The 22,335-nt window shown below is 37.7% G+C and overlaps 1 protein-coding gene across 18 annotated transcripts in view; it reads right to left on the bottom strand.

Moving 5' to 3' along the window:
* Positions 1–22,335, bottom strand: part of LOC131430093 (TLD domain-containing protein 2) — a 514,027-nt gene that overhangs the window by 167,205 nt on the left and 324,487 nt on the right. For all 18 annotated transcript variants that reach the window (XM_058594764.1, XM_058594767.1, XM_058594765.1 and 15 more), the window contains one exon: positions 8,946–9,052. In XM_058594764.1, coding sequence (XP_058450747.1) covers positions 8,946–9,052 — 107 coding nt within the window. The remainder of the gene's footprint in view (positions 1–8,945; positions 9,053–22,335) is intronic.

Genomic DNA, 22,335 nt, shown 5'->3' with positions numbered 1-22,335 from the left:
GGATGTTATTTTTCTGAGTAAAAGTTTTAGTGTATAACACTAAAGTAATAATTGATTACCATTTCAAACCATCTGGAATGTTTGCCTACTCAATTTTCTTAAATTAGGATTACAAGAATGATGAGTTTAAACAAAAAACGTGATAATGATTGAGTGTTTGTTTTTGTAAGCCCTCCACTCTGTTTGTGGAGTAAAACCGCTAGGATGTTTGATTTATTTGATGGTCATGATTAAGACTGGAGCCTTGGAACAGATGCTACGGAACTACAAAAGAAAAGTTAGGCGTGTAAATTGGTGCCAACAACAGTTGAATCTTGCCAAGAAAGCGGTAGTCAGTAAAATGTGCTTCCGAGGCGTAAAAATGTTTAGAATTGAACAATATCATTAACTTACCCTGTGCAACGAATTTTCAATATTTCAGTAGCGAACCAGCTGAAGCTGAGTTTAACTTTAGAAGACCTGCGACTTCTTGTTAAATTGCTGTAGTCACGTTGTCTGCTGAACCTGAATATTTCGAAATTGTTCCAAGAATTTTTGAGTACATTTTGCATGGAACTATTTAAAGTCATTAAATTATAATATTTTCTAAAATTGGGTTATTGAAATTAACTTTGAATTTAGGTCTTTTTCTAAATTACTACAGGACAAAGTTAAAGTTTCTCAGAGAAAACTTCTTCTTTGTTAACTTTTCGTCATTAGAGACATGATGAGAACCATATGCTTCTGAAATCGAATAAGTTCCCAAGGTACTGGAAAGTTATCACCTGTGTGATTGTTCTTTTCGACAACTGAAACAAATCGCTCCAGGAGACTCAGACGACAATTAGAATGTAGATCTTCTTTGTTAGAGACACTTGCTACTAGAGATGGGCAAAATCGTTCATTTCAAGGAATCACTCTGAACTTGATAGTTCAACCGAAAGAACTAGTTCTTTTGAACCGTTCTTCTGAAACTGTATGTTCGCTGGACTTTCAAGCGAGTAGTCGTATGTTCGAGTTCCGACACGGAAGGATTCTTAGTGTCAATAGAATCGTAGTATTAGTCATGCAATCAATGGCGTCTCGTGACAAAATTGACTAGTTGTGCACTGCTTATGTGGTATGATAGCAGATGTAATAGTTCGTTGTAAGTAACAACTAAAGATTGAGAAATGGAGAATCGCTAGTGTTTTTCAATTTCAATTATTAAACAAACAAATCTCAGAACTGAGCTGAGTAATTCTTTCTCTTCTTGAATCTGTGCAGTAACTCATGTGCACGGAAAAGACACAAAATTTTATGTCTGATGTATATGAGATGCGTGTAAATGGAAACCAGCTGCTGTGGATCCATCTCCAACGCCTGTTTCAACGCAAGGAGGAATAGTTCAGGAGTGATGCAATGCAGTATACTGGGCACCGTAGTTGATATTGTGGAAGCCCCTGACCCCCCTTCCCCAGTCGTGCCACCGCTGCCAGCGTTCATCAGCCGTCCTGGTCCTGCGGGTAGGTGTGGTGAAGGGGTCTTCCAAACTACTCATCTTGGCAAGTATTCGTTAGCTTCCAGATTATCAAGCGCTGATTTGTTTTATCCCGTGTCGCAGAACGACGAACAAGATGACGTTGGTATCTGGGTGTACTACCAGAATGTTCGGGGATTGAGGACAAAAATCGACGAGATCTTTTTAACGACGAGTGACTGCAACTTTGATGTCATCTTTTTGACCGAGACCGGACTGGATAGCCGAATAAACTCTCAGCAGTTGTTTGGAAATTCCTTTAATGTTTTTCGCTGTGACCGCAGCTCAGCTAATAGTGACAAAGCATCATTTGGTGGAGTTTTGATTGCCATTTCACGCAAACACGTCAGCTCTATCATTGAAACGGTGAATGGTCAGTCTCTTGAACAAGTGTGTGCAAGTGCTACAGTGCGGGGTAGAAAGTTACTGCTATGCGGTGTGTACATTCCCCCTGATAAAAGCCAAAACGTTGATGTGATCGATGCGCAGATTTCAACTGTTTCGGAACTGTGCAGTAAAGGTTCTGTGAATGATATTGTTCTGGTGTGTGGTGATTTCAACCAGCCCCGCATTGTGTGGAATCAACGGCATGAAGAAACACAACCCGCTTGTTCTTTGTTGCCATCCGCTGCTGGTACAGCGCTGATCGACGGTATGGATTTTTTAAATCTACATCAAGCAAACCAGTGCAGAAATCATCTTGAACGATTGCTCGATTTGGTCTTTTGTTCTTCGGAGCATCAATTAATAGTTGATTGTAGTGTTACTCCACTGCTACCTGTCAACCCGCATCATCCGCCTTTACTTATCTCGTTGGCTGCTGACTGCGAAAACAATTCCTGCAACATGGACTCCACGAATGAATCAAGGCCACTAAATTATAGAAAAATTGATTTTGGTGCTTTACTTGAATTCTTGCAAAACGTTAACTGGAGTGTTTTGCAAGATATCGACAACGCAAATGAAATGGCATCTTTTTTCTGTAACAAGATAACTCAGTGGTTAAGTTCAAATTTGCCTTTTGTAAAACGGCCAATAAGTCCTCCTTGGAGCACAGCTTTGCTTCGTAAATTGAAACGAATTCGAAATGCTTGGCAGCGCAAACATCGTCGCTGGAAGAGCGCTGAAATAAAACGAATGTTCAAAAGTTCCAGTGAAAACTATTGCAAATTAAACGCGGGGTTGTACAAATCCTACGTTATACGGGTTCAAACTGATCTTCGTCGGAATCCCAAACATTCCTGGACTTTTGCAAACTCGAAACGTAAATGCTCATCAATTCCTTCAAAAGTTTGTCTCGATGGTGTTGAATCCAGGTCATCCTTGGAGTCATGTGATCTGTTGGCAAAGTTCTTTGCTTCGGTGTTTGCGGAAAAAACAGCCTCCGGTATCGATGCGGAGACCGCCGCGGTGGATGTTCCTGAGAATTTAGTGCACATTGACACATTTTTGGTTACTCCCGATATGATTGTTGCCGCAGCGAAGAAGTTGAAACGAACGTTCTCGGCCGGACCAGATGGCATACCTGCAGCGGTGTACAGTCATTGCGCTTCTGCTCTATTTTTCCGATGACTTGGAAACAGTCTTTCATGTTTCCTGTATACAAGAGCGGTGATCGTACAAATGTTAGAAATTATCGAGGCATAACCAATTTATCAGCTGCATCTAAACTGTTCGAAATAATTGTGAGCACTGAGGTACTTTTGGTACTTAAAATTACATCTCTATTGATCAGCATGGATTTATGCCTGGTCGTTCAGTCAGCACGAATCTCTTAGATTTCACTTCCAGTTGTTTTTCGAGTTTGGAGAATAAAGTACAAATTGATGCAGTATACACTGATCTGAAAGCAGCTTTCGACCGAATTGACCACCGAATACTCTTGTGCAAGATGTTGCGGCTGGGCGCCACACAAAAGTTTACTGACTGGCTACGCTCTTACTTATGTGGTAGAGTCCTGCGAATTGAGCTCGGATCTTGTGTATCATCTTCGTTCTCAAATTTATCAGGAGTTCCTCAAGGTAGCAATATGGGTCCACTTTTGTTTTTGCTGTTCTTCAACGATGCTGTTTCGGTGCTCGGAGTTGGCTGCAGATTAGTATATGCCGATGATTTGAAATTATATCTTGAAGTTCGCTCTATTGACGACTGCATCCGGCTTCAAGAACTTCTAGATACATTTGTCGCCTGGTGTCGTAGAAACTGGTTGATTGTCAGCATTTCAAAATGCCAGGTCATAACGTTTCACCGAATACTGAACCCAATTCAATTCGACTATGCAATTGATGGACAAACGCTCCAGAGAGTTGACCATGTTAATGATCTTGGTGTTTTGTTAGATGCCAAACTTACCTTCAATATGCATCGTTCATCTATAATATCAAAAGCGACACGGCAACTAGGTTTTATTGCAAAGATCGGGCGGGACTTCAAAGATCCGTATTGTTTGAAGGCGTTATATTGCTCTTTGGTTCGTCCAATACTGGAAAATGCCAGCGTAATTTGGAGTCCTTATCAACTTACATGGAACTTACGGATTGAGCGCGTTCAGAAACGATTTGTTCGTCTTGCTCTAAGAAACCTTCCCTGGCAGAATCCGCTTGATCTTCCACCATACCACGATCGCTGTCGACTGATCGGACTCGACTCATTGGAACGACGCAGGAAAATTCAGCAAACTACTTTCGTGGCAAAACTGATCAACGGGGATATCGACTCACCGAAGATTTTGTCTCAACTCGATTTTCGTGCTTCACAACGATCACTGCGCTCTACCAGTTTATTTCAGCCGAGATTTCATCGAACGACGTTCGGGTATTACGAACCGATAACATCATGCTTGAGGACATTTGGCACCGTTGAACACCTTTTTGAATTTGATGAACCATCACACAAATTCGTGCAGAAAGTACAGCGATCTACAATTTTATGACTTGACTAAACATATTCATTAAGACCATTTTATTGTCAGATGAATAAATTTAATAATAAATAAATAAATAAATAAATAAACGCTAAGAATCGGCTGCGAAGTCTGTTGAAACAAAAAGTCAAATTCCCCAGAAGGAATGTGATACCAAGGCTTTGGCTTTGTTTATACAAATTATATTTTATAGTACATAGATTCAATAACAGTAACTAATTTTTGCATGCATTTCTACCAATAATCATTCTTTATTGCATACATTTTCAAAGGTTGTTAATGTATGCAACTTGTCTTTTGGACCGTTTACGATTGGATTGTCAATCTCTACTTGCTACCCTTCCATGCGTATAACTTTGTATATCTTCACACCCATCTCAGAGTTGCAAAAAATATTTGTACTGGTAAAAAAATGTAGATTTTCGCTACTTTCGAAGATTTTTACCTCAGACACCCCCTATCAGAAACACTTACTACAACGTCCTTCCCTTTAAAAACCCTTATGTTAACCTATTAACAGCAAGAAGTACTTTTGTCAAGTTTGGTGGCATTTTCTTCTGATTTGTTTCTGGGTTATGTTGAATCTTACAAACAATTTGATCCGCTCTTGCTGGAGAATTACTGCAACTACTTCCACTTTTATGATCACCTCTGAAGTGCAAACAATATCTGTGATTAGGAAAAAGTATTGTTTTTAGAAAATACGAATGAATTTTACTTTACACCCCCGCCCCCACCCCATTTAACTAGCACTTACTACATTCCCCCCTAACAAATATTCTTAATGTCTGAGTCGTGCAAAAAGTATTTATGGTTGTTAAAATGTATCGAGTCTCGCCAAATAACATACATCTTTTTAATAGCAAGTCTCCACCTCCCATCTTTTGCCTGCTAGAGATACTTGCCACAATCATCTTTATGACTAACTACAAAGAGTAAGAACTACCTATGTCAGATTAAATTAAGAATTTTGCTGTTGGTTCAGTGCAAGATGCATCTTTAGTTCATTCAATTATGCACTATTAGTCATATTTAAGCTAATTACAGTTACTTAATTAGGCTGCATGAAAAAACTACAAGCTTTTGAGTATACTTCAGCCTTTAGGGTCTGAGCAGACTGCTCTGAAGCAGATTTAGCTGCTTTGTCCAAAATTTTCTATAGTTGTAGCTTGATGTTTAAATTGAGAGAGTTCTCTCTTCACGAGAACCCAATACCGCTCGATAGATCGTAGCTCCGTGCGATTGGGTATATTCGCCTCTTTTGGTACAACTTGAAGTCCATTCCTTTTTATACCATTCCAAAGCATTCTATAGCATAGTGACAAGATGCCAAATCATCAGAAAAGCGAAGGAGCGTCATGGCTGCGTATGAATGATAACAAACACTTCTTTAGGCATACTTCACTGTATATTTCCTTCTTTATCATTCCGGAAGCGATTTGTTTTATCTTGCTAGATCACAGTTACATATTGCCTGCCAAACCAAACATTTTTGTCGTGTACAAGAATGGGTAGAATTTAATTGTGAATATCTCTTGTACTTAACCCAATAACATATATTTGTCTCTATGATCAGCAATTTATAATAAAATTTTCAGTACTTTGAAATAACCACAAATAACTCAAAATTATAGTTTTCTAAAAAATTGGTTATCAAAAAGAAAAACTAATGACCCTTTCATTGTAAATCATCACGCAGGAGAAAAAATTTGTTAGATATTCGCGATACAAGTTGCGAGCCCTGGTTTCAGCCGTCTCGTTCTGTTTATCATTACGGTTCGATACAGTTTTTAACGTTGAATGACTTCATACCTCGTCGGTGCTTGGATGTATGTACGAAAATTGGAGGTAATTTTGATTGTTCCAGCCACAGTATGTAATGAAAAATCTGGACTCTTCTGCAATATTCTCCTCACTTTCGCGTCCTTCTGGTGAGATCTGTTTTTGTCCCGTTCCTAGCCTCCTTTGCGGTTGTCAAACGAGTATCGATAAAAAATAAGCTTCTAGGGGTGTCCAAACTTTGTCACGAACAAGCCTTAGTGATTCGTCAAGTTATTTTGGAGAAATGCCGTTACAAACATAAACACATAATTTAGATCGTCGATCTCAGCTGTTCAAACCTCGGTAGCTGATGGTTTCAGTGAAAGGTACTGCTGTCAACAAATGATTATTTGTGCTGATATATTAGAAGAATGAGAATGTTCGGCTGTTCTAAACTCGTCAAAAGGTGAAAAAATTACCGAATGAAGTTTAATGTGTACTTTTTTTTATATTCAAGTAAAAAAGAAACGATGTATCATTCATCTTAGCTTCACTATATATTTTATTTACTTGTGTTCGATTTTATCGCAATTCGTGGTTTCAAAATCTAGTAATCACGTGGTGACTCTACAGATGAGCTGTCTATTGGTACAATAACCCTATTTATTGAAAAAATTTTTACAGGCTCTATAAAATCGGATAATCGGGATGAACTACCAGAGCATTCAACAGAAACGCATTTGATAGGGAGAGTGGAAATGCAATCTTCCCACCATTCATAATACGCGGAAAAAGAGCAGGCTTTTGACTCCATCTATTCGGAATAGTTTTCATTACGACAGTGTTAATTTCTATTGACACATAAAATCTAGTCATCGATAGAAGTTCCCTCAACACTCCCGTTAAACGTACGGGCAAACTGCTTACTATTTATACACATTATCACCGATGATCGACAGAGAAAGAAAAAAATTGAAAATGCATGAAACAGCGATAAATTAAAATTTTGCTTTTTGTTTTAGAGATTAATCTCATTTTGTGCAATGGAACATAACCGAAGTCATTTTTTTCAGCGTCTGCTTAGCGATTCAAATTGAACTGCCGAGTTTTGAATTAGGCTGTTCAATTCGAACTGCTATGCACGGATGAATTTAAGACGAAACGTAAACAAAAATCATAACGGTTATGTGCCCTATGCACAAAATTAAGTTAACCCCTAAATGCCAAATTCATTATCTTTACGTTTCGTCTTAGACTCGTCAGTGCATAACAGTTTAATATAAACCGCTAGCTAGGTTGACGTAAAATTATTGCTGTTTGCAATACACTGAGATCTTTTTAGGACGGTTTTTACGCGGCTTTTTTACGTGGATTTTCGAAGTTAGGTGGTTTTTACGCGGATTTCTGGAGTAACGTGATTTTTTTACGCGAATTTTCAAATTCATTTCAATTTATCTAGAAATTTGTTTTAAGTCAACTCTCTGACACTTCGTTTCTCGTTTTTCTGGTGTAATCCAAATTTTTCATTGAAAAAAAAATAGACTGCACCAGATCTCGACATTTATGCATATAAATGTACTTTTTCGATTTTGTAAATCTCAGAATTTTTCAAAGTTCCAAAGTCGATTTTCCAATTTTTTTCTGGACGTTTCATGCATGTTGGTATCAAAAATAATAATATTTAGTTCTACGGTTTATACTCATTTCCATCACTGTAAGTAAGATGGTAGCACTAGCCATGTAATGGTTCTGTACGCTAAGAATCGACTATGAAGTCGGTTGAAACAAAAAGATTAAATTCTACACAATGCGCATAATATTAAGATTTGCATTTATCTTGGAACATACGGTAATGGGGTTAACCGATTAGATTGTTATCTGATTACCAAAAGTAAATACGAAACGGTTGCAAAGTGTATCAAAGCAAACGACGAGTTTGACATCTATGTTTTCATTCATTAAATACAGTGTGCCGCACAAGATTTTTTGGTTAAGTTCCTATTTTTCTTATGAAATCAGAAAAATAGGAACTATTGGAATATTGGAAAAAAATTCTACCATAACCTTCAAACCGCCATACTTTCCGCAATTGTTTTATTCAATCATAGATGGCCTTGAACCGAAACTGCTTCGGATAATTTCCGTCTTAATACTAGACGGACATCCGATTCTAAATCCGGCACTCCGACCGCGAGCGAAAATCTCCGGCTTTCATTTCCTCTCGACGGGATGACAACCGGCAAGTTCACCACCACCTAGCGGGGCTCTTAATGATTGTTTCATGTTTATGTTGATTACATACCAACCCAGTCAGTCAGTCAGCCTTCCATGCCTAAACCTACCACGTTTATGTCAGCAGTTGTATGCATAGCAATGGGGCAGCAAACCGGTGCAATTTGATGCACGCAGACCATGCACTTAAAATATTTCAGATCAAACGAGAGTGAGTTTCGGAAATTATTTACTCGACAGAAATGGTCTAAATGACTGTGAATGGTTATGTATCTTGCAATGTTCTTTTACTGATTTTAAATTGCCTCCCGAATCACTTCGCTACAGAGCTACATAAAGTAGTCGGACTGCAAAGCTAATTTTGTTTAGTCGAGCTATTAGAAATCTCTTTATAAAAGCATTAGGATTTTTGTAAATCTGCATCAAAATAAGTGCTTTTCAATGTCACTTGAAATTTTTCTGGTTGTGAAGTATGATGCCGTAAACTTTCAAGACCTTAACAAATCCTTTCGAAAAAAGAAATTGACTCACCTTTTGACAGTCTGTCGATGCTCTCGAATCTGCCTTCCACCTTGGACCGCAGTGAATCCAGATCGAAGGGTGCCGCCAGTCCATGATCGACGCTTCTCGATTTGCTCCTGCAAAAAAACGAACGAAACAAAAACGAATATTAGCAATTTTATTGACACTTGCGTTCGAGCTTAATTTGACTGGAAAATAATTCTCCCGTCACGATGAATGGGAACGATAAAATAAATCCTTCAAAAACGGTTAACGAATGTGATATTTTTCCAACTTTGATGGTGCTACATTTCATGCCGACCTGTGAATTGAGGCCATCTGTGAGAAAAAAAGAACGTACAAGTGTTACCAGATTGAGTGGGAGCATGCAGACACAGTTGATTTAATAAAAGCGAACAGTAAAATTTCAGATTAGCAGTCTATCAATTTTATAAATTACGAGCACTTACCTGTTTTCATGGTGGTCATTATGGAAGTCACCGTTTAGGATTATACCGGCTTCAAGTTGACTTTATTTGACCGAGTGCTCAACAAAGTGAAAAACAACAATGCTGTGGTTAGGGTGTAAAAAAATAACTACAGCATAATTCAACTGTTGGTCATAAAACGAGCATTTTCCTGAGACATTTATTGTTCCGGATAGAAAAGGCGTCAAACGTGATCAGCGAACTGGTGTTGACTCAGTAGTTCTCCGGATTTAGACTCACTGAGAGTAGCATCATTTATAAATTTAAAACTTTTCACATAAAAATCTCCCCTCACTTCATTTGTGTTGGTGTATTTTAGGGAACTAAAATTCCAATCATGTCAACTATTCAACCAATATAAAGTTGTCTGTCCAATTATCAACACACATTGAACAACTTGACACTTGACAGCGAGTTATCAAGTAAGCCGCCGGCTTGTCAGTCGTTTTTTTTTTCGAATCGCTCCACATTAGTGTGTTGAATTCTGAATTGAATTAGCAAAACAAAAAAAAAATGGAAAAGTGAAATAAACCGACGCAAAACAGTCGCGAACCGTGCCACAAATCCGCTGGGCGACCTTGAATCAGGACTAGCCCGGAAATGGGCCTGCTCCTTAGGTACAACGACATCCGCACGTAAAATCCGGCGCGCACGATTGGATTGCAGAACTACGATGTCTCACTCTCGTTTTCTCTTGTCCGTTGAAGTGGCAACCGGCAAAGTGGCAGACCCGGCCCAAGCCCAAGCCCAGCGTGCTCTTAATGATTGTTTCATGTTCCTTTTGATTATATGATTGGTATAGCTCCTTCCTCTCCTGCTCGTCGGTTTGTCCGTTTTCACCCGCTCAACGATGGATGAGGCTTTTGTGTTGCTGCAGTCGTATAGCACGTGTTATCAGGCCGGTGCAATTAGGGCCGCGTCAGGCCTGTTGCGTGTCGTGAAAACTCTTTTATCGCACTGAAATTAACGCGACACGAAAGTAAATTGAAAATTAAGTACCTCACATTCGGAAGTATTGCCGTAACGTTCTGATGTGTCTTCGATGCTGTACAGTTCCGGAAAATCCACCCTCGATAGCTACCTTGAATGCGTGCGTTGATCTCGGCTGGTGTTGCGGTGGGAAACAAGCTTTTCTTGCTGGGTTCGAGACTTAATGTGCAGATTTCAGATACAATACCCACCACCCAGTGGTACGTGTATGAGCTATCATTATCTGATTACATTGATTGAAGTTTACCATTCATAGATTACCTTGATGAGAAAAATATTACCTCTGCTTTTTTAATCGTCTTAGGATGTATAACTCAATAATCTACAAACCGCTCATTAGACCGGTTGTTCTATGTGATCACAAAACCTGGACCATGCTGACAAAAGATCTACGTACTCTAAGTGTTTTCGCAAGTAAGGTGCTAGGAACCATCTGTGGAACGTGGAGACGGTTCAATAGATTTCTGGAAAACATGGTATTTTATTTCCTGTGCAGAGGAAGCAAATACAAGGTTGTCATGAAAAATTTCAAAATCTCAGCGCGCGAAATCCGCGCAAAGTTATAAACTAAAACGCGCGATGTTCGAGTGAGGCATTACACCACTATTTTATGCAGGCGATACATTCCGCAGAACTTTGAATTTTAAAGAAGTTGAACAGATTTTAGCGAAGACAATTTTTGGCATTAAAATGCCTTACTCTTCACTATACGAGACTGGGCGTCAATTTAGAAAATGCAAAACTAATCGCGTAACCTTTTTCTGTCATAATTTTGAACGTTTATAACTCTGTCATTTGTTGATGCATTTATATAATTTAACTACCATTCGATAACTTAAACTTATAAGGTAACGTCGTTTAAGTATTTCAATTTCACATCATCAAAAAATTGGTTTTCTCGAGCCAATGACAGTCGCAGTGAATGATGTCATCCTCTCGTCCGATTTGCGCAGTATGAACAATAGCACAAAAGGGAATCTATAAATATATGCCCGAATACAATTCTGCTTCAGTTTACCCATGGCTGCCAGCGAGGAAGGGTAAGTGGATGACAAAACTGACAGTTACATTCATCCGCTCGCTGGATAGTTGCTTTTGTATGTGTTCGGTGTGTTGATACCGTACTAACTGGTACTGAGGTCTTTTTTGTCGTGAATACGAATTACTTTACTAGGGGGCGCCTTTTCAAAATTTACCCTCTGAGAGAGTGATAAATTTTTTATCATGAATATCTCCTGTTGTATCTAATGAATCAACATAATTCTTGATACATGCCATCGGAAATATGATCACAATTTTATGATAAAATTTTCAGTTGTGTGACAAAATCTCAAACAGTTCAAAATTAATCTTTTCTGAAATGTTTGGTATAAACGAGTATCAAAGAGGCTCATAAGGCGCGTTTGCCTTTCTCGTATTTTGAAAGCTCATAGCTCAGTGATCTGTGGAAGGATTTATATAATCTAACTACCAATAGAATCGAAAATTTTCAACTTGTACGTGTATTGCAACAACACTGAAGTTTTTCAAAAGTACACTATTGAAAAACCTATTTGATTTAACCTATGATAGCACCAGCCAATCAGAACGCGAGATGTCTGCTTCTGTACAAGAGCTTCCATATAAAAGTTGAGTGGTTCATTTTTCCTAACATTTGCTGAGCAACTGTTCCCGAAACAAGACACACAAGAGAGCAACATCGAGGAATTTTGGCAAAGGGGCTGTCCGTACACCGCTACCAGTAGCAGATAGAAAATGAAATATGATGTGAGAAATAGCGTCATTTAAGTTAAGGCAGCTACTTTGAACGTACGGGACACCGTCAGCACGATGGCACAGAAAACCGGTAGAAAGGCAGCCGAAAAGTCCAGCAAGGCCCATTCAAAATACTTTTCAGTGCTTTTCAGACAATTCAAAGCACTTTTCAGTGTTAAAGATCATCATAAAGAACTAGTTGAATTTTGTCGCTTTCCTACCATTTTCTGAGCAACTATTGCCGAAACAAGACACACACGAGAACCATCTCGGATCTAAATGAAGATCTGGTTGATTGTGACAAATTCAAGGCACTTTTTAGTGCCACGGATAATCATTAAGAGTTAATTAAACTTTCCATATTTCCTACCAAAAGATTCATCAAGATGGAAGTTAAAATAATTTGCACCGTCACTAACACATTCAATTACGAACGGCAATGCAAAAGTGGAAGTGATGATGTTGAACACATCTTTATACTAGTATAGGGTCGTTTGAAAATATGCCATGCGAAACAGAGTTTTTTTTATTCAAAAGACAAGCTTTACGTGGCCGATTTAGCTGCGTTTTTAGATAATTTTTATTGTATTGGATACCGTTGTCACCCTTTTTCTAGGGGGAGAGGAACTTCCATTTCCTTCCTGCGAGGATTGAGGGGCACTTTGTTCGTGGTTCGTCTCGTCATCCGTTGTTGCGTCGATGGCATTGTTGTCGATTTCCGTCTTCTTTTCGTTGCTAGTTGCTGTAGATACACCTTGTTGTACATTGGTTGCAATTGCTGGTTGGTTAGAGGGTAAGTTGTTAAATGCAGCTGGTGTACTTTGTTCTATAGGAGATACTGATGGTTTCGCTGAGGGGGATGCTTCATTGTTGTTGGTGGCTGGGGTTTGCTTGGGGTTGGTGTGAAGGAAGAACCGTTGTCCTTTGGTGTAGTCGTCTCCTTGTCCAGTTTATCACATTGCTTATCGTAGTGAACAGCTTTTTGGCAATATTGAGATGTGGCCATCTGATTGTCATAAGTAACAAGTGATTTGCACGGGATTCTTGTATCCTGACCGAAAGTCACATAAGAAGGTATAGGCCTCCTCAAGCGCATGCGTAACAAACGTACGCTATTTAGAATACCGGGGAAAAAATTCTTTCACTTTTGTTTTTCGATAGAGAGAATCTCTCCGTATTGGGACATAGTTTTGCGAATATAAAGGTCGATAACGCTTGAGGGAAGATCATGCACACGCACTTCTATAGCACTATCTTCCGTATGTACTGGAATGTTGTACTGGATATTTTTATGCTCCACATAGTGCACATTATTATTGTTTTTAGCGAAGTGAATTGCATTCAACTCTTTATAGAACTGGATATAAACAACATTATTGGTCTTATTGCATTGAAGTAAATGCACACGTTTAATGTCCAGCTGCATTTGCTCCTTAAGCAAACCTTCAAGTTCTCATATCGAAGGTCGAATTTTGCACTGTCTGAAGTCAACAACAATTGTATTCTTTCGTACCGGCGGTAGCTATTGTTCGTTTGGTTCACTTATTTCGAGGTCGTTCTATTCGATATCTTCATAGCGTGTACGAAATTGAACAAAGCACGCATAGTTAGTTTTGTGTTTTTTTTCTTTCGGTGTTGTACATATTGTCTTTCTATATGGCGATTTAAAAACTTTGACACTCATTACCCTGTAACTGCGGAACCGGAAGTCGGATCCGATTTGATTTTGAAATTTTGAAGTTTTATTTTTGGCATTTTTCTTCACTACTTTCGGTGCTTCCGGAACAGGAAAAGGGGGAACCAGTAGTTTCGAATTGCGATTTTATGCCCACAAACTAACGAGTTCTGCAAACTAGAAGAATTCATGAGAAAGTTTTATGGGATTTGTACCTGTTTTTGACCATCGTTCGTAAAAAAAATTATGAAATTGGTAATTTTCCACTTATCAACCGAAAGTCGGATCGAGATAAAATGTTCTAGAAATTTGTAGCAAACAATAAGACCTTTCCTTTGAATCGAAGTTTGTGAAAATCGGTTCGACCATCTCCGAGAAAAGTTGGTGCAAATTTTTGTTTCATACATACACACATAAACATTTGCTCGGTTTGTCGAGCTGAATCGAATGGTTTATGACATTCGGCCCTCAGTTAAAAAGTCGGATTTCACAGTGATTACATAGCCTTTCTATATGAGAAAGGCAAAAAGTGATTTTTAACTTTTACTCTCAAAAATTGATGCAATTCGACTAGCTTCTTTAGCATAGTTGCTAAAAAGAAAACTTTCTACAACTTCATAGAAAAGTGCAATCAATTTTAAATTGAATTAAGATAGAGAAGATTCCAGACATGGACCACTTTGATAACCTTTTACTTCGAAAGAATTACAATTCTATCTCAATCAACTTTCGTAAAGTCACCAACCACCAAAAAGAATATTTGTAAGGGAAAACCCCTAAAATGGAAAGTTAAGTTTTCTAATTAAAAGCAATATCCTTTTTTTAAAGCTCATGTTACGCACATAAACCCCGTATCGATGACATGATTTGCCTTCTGATGACAAAAACGCACAGGTATAATTAATAATTCATTTCCGCCTAACATCACTCAACAGCGTTTACAAAAAGGAAACAAATCACCGATCGTCAGGTAGTCAATTTGTAGAAAAAGGACGGAGGGAAGAAATACGAATAGCTTCTCTGCCCCAGTCTCCGGGTAGTAATAAAATTAAAAAGTCACCTCACCATATTGGGGACCCCGGCGGCTCTCGAGCGCGACTAGATCAGGTCGTCCACTTTGGCACAATTACACGCTGCACCTCTCAGTTCGTTTGCCTGAATAGCGCCCGCCTAGTCCTACTCAGTGGATTCGCACGATTTCTATCGCAAAGATCGCGATCGTTGCACCTTTGGATCGGTGCGCATTCGCGATCGAGTTCACACACAGGCAACGACTACTACCATCAATCTCACGACCGGAAGCATATATCAACTCCGGAAATTTCTCCTTGATCGGCTGACTTGGTTAGAAGATCGATCCCATACAAAGCGACCAACCGACCGATCGACCGGTCGTAGCAGGTGTGCACTGCTGCTATGGCGAAAAAAAAAGCTGATTTTCCGCCCTTTCGACGAGCACATGTTCAGATAGTAGTTAGTGGATGATCCGCTGCAGCTATAAACTACGCTGGCACGGCGGAGGCTGGCGGCATCCCGCATTCCTTTGTGCATTTGTGTGATGAAACATCTCTTAATAGTTGCCGCTTGTGAACGGCTGGAGACTTGGAGGCAACACGTTCCTGCTTCGAAGCACGTACCCACAATCCGCTCTGTGACGAAGGGATCCACCGTGTGTCTATTGGGGCGTTGATGCCGTTGGGTTTGTGTGTGTGTATGGCTGAGTGGTGGCACTAACATGAATGATTGAACTGACAGTGCAGTTCTATGATGACGAGTGTTTGCTTCGATTGTATGTAGGAGGAAGGTTGTTTACCGCTTCGATCGAGACGATCTCTAGTTTAATCCTGTATCGAGATGACATAGCGGAGGTCATAAGGGTGATACTCGGAGAATTGGCGCTAGTGGAAACAGTAGCTTTTCAGAGGAATTATTCGAATGCCAAAGTTGTTTTAACGGCTAGTTATTTTGATTAAAGTATGATGAAAACAGTAGTAAAATACAAACAATTTGTATTTATTCAGATCTTCAAGAAAAATCACTATTTGATTGAGTAATCGAAACATGAATAAGAATTGAATGATATAGGTGTTGATAATTTGATTTCAAGATACCTAAAAATTACTTACATTTAATGTAGATGGGATGGAAGTGAGTGAGATGTCGTTTTTTGGTATATTGTACATGAGGCATTCCACGCAAAATCAGCCACCCAAAATTGTTTTTTTCATCCAACTATTTTTTTCGGTAAAGAATTCTAAAACATTCGACACGTATTTTTTTATAGCAATATGGTACGTGTAATTTTAGAGATATGATTTTTTGAAATTTCGCTTTTTAAAAGAACTGCCTTTTTTCAACAGCCTATACTGTAAAATCTAATAAAGATACGAAAATTCGTCCAAGACATGAAATGTGCATCTTTTCCTTAGCTTTCAAATAAGTGATTCCATAAAACAACCTTTAAAGTCAATTTAATGAGAAAAGTTAAAAATTTATAAACAAATAGAATAAATTCAAACTTGGGCAAAATTTTTTGTCTTTTTTTAGTTAAAAGAAGAAGCCTTGGGGCTTTAACTCAATCTTGGCAAAGTTTCTGAGTGGAAAGATTAATACTTTCGGTGGACTTTTTAATCACGACCCGCACGCGCGGAGCGTATCGCAGCGCAACTTGCTCGAATGCGGTTTTAACTTGCCGACACATGTCGCGCCACTGATCGAATCCTAACTTTGACAGTTTATTGTTAGCAACGTTTCAGTTAAGATCGCGGTGAAAAAATGAATTCAAAAATCAAAAACATTCGTTGCGTCCAGTTTCTTCTTCCCTTCTTGAGAAATTCTATTTTTTGCAAGCAAATGATGTTTTGCTAACAATAAACTGTCAAAGTTAAGATTCGATCAGTGGCGCGACATGTTTCGGCAAGTTAAAACCGCATTCGAGCAAGTTGCGCTGCGATACGCTCCGCGCGTGCGGGTCGTGATTAAAAAGTCCACCGAAAGTATTAATCTTTCCACTCTGAAACTTTTGCCAAGATTGAGTTAAACCCCTAAGGCTTCTTTTTAAAACTAAAAAAAAAGAAAAAAAAGCCCAAGTTTGAATTTTTTTATTTGTTTATTAATTTTAAACTTTTCTCATTAAACTTACTTTAAAGGTTGTTTTATGGAATCACTTATTCGAAAGCTAAAGGAAAGACGCATATTTCATGTCTTGGACGAATTTTCGTATCTTTATTAGATTTTACAGTATAGGCTGTTGAAAAAAGGCTGTTTTTTTTTAAAAGCGAAATTAAAAAAAATCATATCTCGAAAATTCCACGTACCATATTGAAATAAAAAAATACGTGTCGAATATTTTCATGATTGGTGGCTGATTTTGCGTGGAATGCCTCATATACACTAGAGATTCGACATTTTTATTCTGTAAATTTAATGACTCCTTTAAAACAACGAAACACCGATTTGCGAATAACATTCCCGTTTGATGCTAAAGTTTTGCGATACAAGCTCAGTTATCTAAAATATTAAACACTTAGTTACTTTTAAAATAAAGAAAAGAGTTGAAAAAAGGCGGGTGGGTAATGTCAGAGACATAACTGGATGTCTTAAATATGAAAACAACTGACATATTCCTTAACACTTCCGAATATCAATTAGTTGATCAATTGTATGAATTATGCAAGCGCTTCCTTTTTTTCACATTTTTCGCAAAAACAAAGAAGGCTTCACTTGATCTCGATTACAGTGAATTTCACACAGCAAAAAGTGCACAAATCTAATCAAACTGTTCTAGATTAGCATTAGCATTAGCATTAGAGACCGCCCGTGTGTTGCTACTCCGTTATTGATCTGGACCAATTGAGATTGAAAAATGATTTTTTGAAGTAACATGTTTGGGAATAACACATTGTTTCACACTGTGCAAACTGTATTGAACCATGCATGCTGATCAATACCGACGCCGGCCACGTCCGAATGCAGATCTACTTGGGAGGGAAAGGATTGTTAGTTCGATGCATGTTGCTACTAGGAACCGAGGAATCCTCTGCATTCCCACATGCATCACAGGAGAGGATACTTTGTTAGTAAATGTTTTAATAATGTTATCATGTGTTTATTACTCTGGGTAGCCGGCTACCAAGAATGTTTTAAAGTATTATGGTTTTATGTGTTACTTTGTGCTGGCAATATAATGCACGAAACAGTCAATCTCCGAAATTGACAAAACTCCGGACAGCCGGCTGTCGAGTATGCAGTCACTCGTTTATGCATCTACCTTTCGCGTTTTTTTTAGTTATGCAAAAAAAAACATGCGGATTGATAAAAAAAAGGTATCATCTCACTGCTAGGTGGATTAAACACGTTTTTATAAATGAAACTACGTGATACAAAATAAACGAGCGAATAGGATTAAGACAAAAAAGTTGATTCATTGCATTGAAATATTCTAAACAGTTGTTATAAAATCATTTTAAATCACTAAACAAAGGTCAACAGATTTTACACGCGTTTTGATTCTTTATTATTTCCGCTTTATTAGTTTAATTATTTATTAAAATTATTATTTGGTTACATTAGTTGATCTGGGCAGCCGGCTACCGAGAAAAATATTAATTTACTGTTTGGAATATTAATATCAAGTGTTTTTACTATGTATTCAATATACCGATATATGTTATCTCTGTTATTAACTTTGTAATATAAACGGATTTGCGCAATGGTTAATTTTTATCATTCATTTTATAATCCTGAAAGACAATCAATAACATGGAAGAAGAAATCATTCCTAATAAAACTGTTCTCCGAAGCTAGACGGAAATTGATAGGTTGAATAAAGAGATGATTTAGTAAAATAGAGTAATCAGAAGTAAAACATTGAAAATATCTGATAACTGAAAGGAAAAAGAAACTCCTGCAATTGTCGCCTTTTACGACATGGAAGCAGGAACCCAGTGGATCTATTCTTGGTTCATTTTTTTCCGTCGGATTCCACACGGCATCTAGGCTAGTACAGTCCGGAGAGAGCTAATAGGTACTATCAATCTCCTAGTGGACCCCAGCCCCTAGATCTAATCAAACTGTTCTAGATTTGCTCTAAACTGAGGATATTTACCTTCGATTTGTGAAAAAGAAATCCTAATAGTTCTTTAGAAATTTTTTAGAGCCATTAGAACGGCTGATTTTGTGTGATGCTCTCCACCGTTGTCCCCTTTTAGTTGTTTTTTCACCAATACAAACGACTAGCAGGTGTGACGTAATCGCTCTTGTCGGAAGCGAAACTAGCTTTGCAAACGACACACAATACATCTGCTCGCAGTGGCGATAGAATCCAAACTGATCAAATTTTTGTTAGAGGTTTCTCTTTACGTGATTTCGTTTGTAGCTTTTTCACTAATGGACGGCCCTAACGGCTATAAAAATAGCAGCGTATAGAATTTTAATGTCGATTTTTTCATTTCGGATTTGCATTTTATTATAAGAAACTATCATAATGCTTTACGGGATTCATTCCTGCCTTTCAGAAGGACCAAATTGTGGAACTCACTACGATATTAAGCACTGTTCGGAACATTTTTATCGAATGATTTTTTGTACAGCAGCAGATATTTTGTTCTCTTCCTCAGAACGCGTTCCGATTGGCTGGTGTTGACATGGGTCAAATAAGACAGGTTTTTCAATAGTGTACTACTGAAATACTTCAAAACTGTTACTATACACGTTTAAGTTGAAAAATTTCTATTCTATTGGTAGTTAGATTATATGAATCCTTTCACAGATCACTGAGCTATGAGCTTTCGGGAAAGCTTGATTTTGAATTATTTGAGATTATGTCACACAACTGAAAATTTTATCATAAATTTGTGATAATATTTCTGAATGCATGTAGCTAAAATTATGTTGATTCGTTGGATACAACAAGAGATATTCACGATCAAAAACTTATCACTCTCTCAGAGGGTACATTTTGTTAAGGTGAGTCGTATTCACGACAAAAATACAGGGTTGTGTACGAGACACGACCGATCATAATGACATTAAAAATGCTATTTTGAAACTCTCTCATTAACAGATTGAAATTTGAAAAATAGGCAAATAATTGTGAAAAACACTTAAGTTACTAATATATCATCATCAACTGCGTTCAAGAAGTATTTATAATATTCTTTGTTTTATTTTGGCGAACATTCGTTCGTAAATAGAGATTTATGATCAGAACCAGCGCCATCGCAACCTAATCTAATGTTCATCGAGAAATAATATAATTCTATCTGCAAATCGCCTAGTGAAAAGCGTTTAAAATTACGGTAATTCTGAGCTTACTCTATAAGTAACGCTCGTATCCGTATTGTATTTTACAGTAATGTACTGCATTTTTGACCCAAATACAGCGTACTGTTTTTTTAATTCGAGCACCAAATGTCACATTCCATCCACTCATTTGTCTTAGTGGTCGGTGAGTGCGAAAGTGTCGATTTCTTCGCCAAAAGTAAAATTTTATTGTTCCAGAGTTTTTGGTTGTAGAATATATTCCCTGGGACAAATCATGTTCGAAGAGTGCTTTTAGTTAATTATGTTATGATCTTGCAAAATCGAAACAAAGGGATGGGACAAAAATGGCCATTAGACTCGGTCTGAGAAGTAAATTTATTATTGTTTTGTTCACAAAAATATGTTAATTTCATGAAATTTAACACAGTTTTCGAGTATTTACCAAACAAAATTGTTTAAAAATTTCTAAATCTCGGGCATAATTGATGATCACAAATTACCGACGACATGTGTGCAACTCATTCGGCAACGACGGCACAAAAGATGAGCGTTGATTTCAGAATCATCGAATGATTTGGACAGATGCTGAGCTTGAGGACAAATTACGCAATAATCAGCGCTACAAAGTTTGCATTGATTGCTCCCACACCCGGATTTAGCGCTCAAGCGATATCAAAGTGAAAAGGTTTCATTTTACTTAAATTTTGGTCTTAAGGCCATCGTCCAGGTACCATGAGCGTGGGTGGTTTTAGGAAATTTTCGATGGAAATTTTGAAAAATTTTCCAAATTTAAAAACACAGACCTTTGAAAAGCTTTTATCTATCTGCAGGGCAAAAATGGCTAAAAAATTCGGAGGATTTTTCGAGTCTGATCAAAAACAGCTCTGAAAAATGAGTGTTTTTGTGATCTTTCACAATTATCTGGAAAAATAATGCGATGATATAATTTTTTTTTCAAACAAACCTTATGATGGTTAAAAAGATTACATTCGGAAACATTTTTGGAAACCTTTTTACGCTTTTCATAGAAAATCAACGAATTTTAAAAATTTCAACAAAATCGGTTATATGAAACTCGTTGATTTTCTATGAAAATCGTGAAAAGGTTCTCCAAAAATGTGTCCTAACGTGATCCTTATAGCCAGCATAAGGTCATACCTTCGAATTATTTTTTCAAATAATTGTGAAAGATCCCACAAAAAAATTCATTTTTTCTGACCAATTCTTGATAAGACTCGGAATATCCTTCGGATTTTTCAGCCATATTTGCCTTGCAGATAGGTAAAAGCTTTTCAAAGGTCTGTATGTTTTTGATTTTGGAAAATTTTTCAAAATTTCCATCGAAAATTTCCTAAAACCACCCGCGCGCATGACACTTGGACGATGGCCTTAAATCAAAGGCAATTGCATTTTATTTCACATTTTTTTCTGATCGTTTTTCTCTAATAAAATTTTTGTTTTTCTTAATAAGTCATTTTAAGATGAAATCAAAAGTAGCCATTTCCGCCCCGGTCTTTCAGCAAAATTTTCATCATGGTTTTTTCATTATTTTTTTTTTGTTTAGTGCCCGTCACAACAATTTCGATAAATTTTGTTGATTTAAAACAAACAACATTGTGTACACCAAAAACAAAGAATATACTAAATCAAAATCAACGTCGTATAAATACGTTTCTTTAAAAAAAAAACTGAATTTCTGTGCAAAAAATGTTCGTGCATTTTTGTCTTTCTCAATAGAAAGGTATTAGAATTGCTGGAAAAATCGACTTTCGAACGGAGCCTCGGAGACCCATAGTGTTATATACCATTCGACTCAGTTCGACGAGATCGGAAAATGTCTGTGTGAGTATGTGTGTGCTCTTTTCGAAGATATTTTTACCACTCAATTGTCTCAGAGACGACTCAACCGACTCTAAAACTGCTTTTGAGGTATTGATCAAGTTCACTTCTGGTCCCGGAGATATAATGGTATAAGTGACGTAGCCGACAAAACGCGTTGTTATTTTAACGCGCAATTTGCTCAGAGATGGCTGAACCGATTTCAACAAACTTAGGCTCATTTGAAAGCTACTGTCGGGCCATTGATCAAGTTCCAAGATCAAACGAGTGCGACATCTGGTTCCGGAGATATGATGGTATAAATGACGTAACCGACAAAACGCGTTGTTGTTTTACCGCGCAAGTTTCTCGGAGATGACAGAGCCGATTTTAACAAGTCTAGGCCCGTTTGAATGCTATTTTAAGCTAT

The sequence above is a fragment of the Malaya genurostris genome, chromosome 2, assembly GCF_030247185.1.
Source record: "Malaya genurostris strain Urasoe2022 chromosome 2, Malgen_1.1, whole genome shotgun sequence".
NCBI classification, from domain to species: Eukaryota; Metazoa; Arthropoda; class Insecta; order Diptera; family Culicidae; genus Malaya; species Malaya genurostris.
This window is presented reverse-complemented; position numbering and strand designations above follow the sequence as displayed.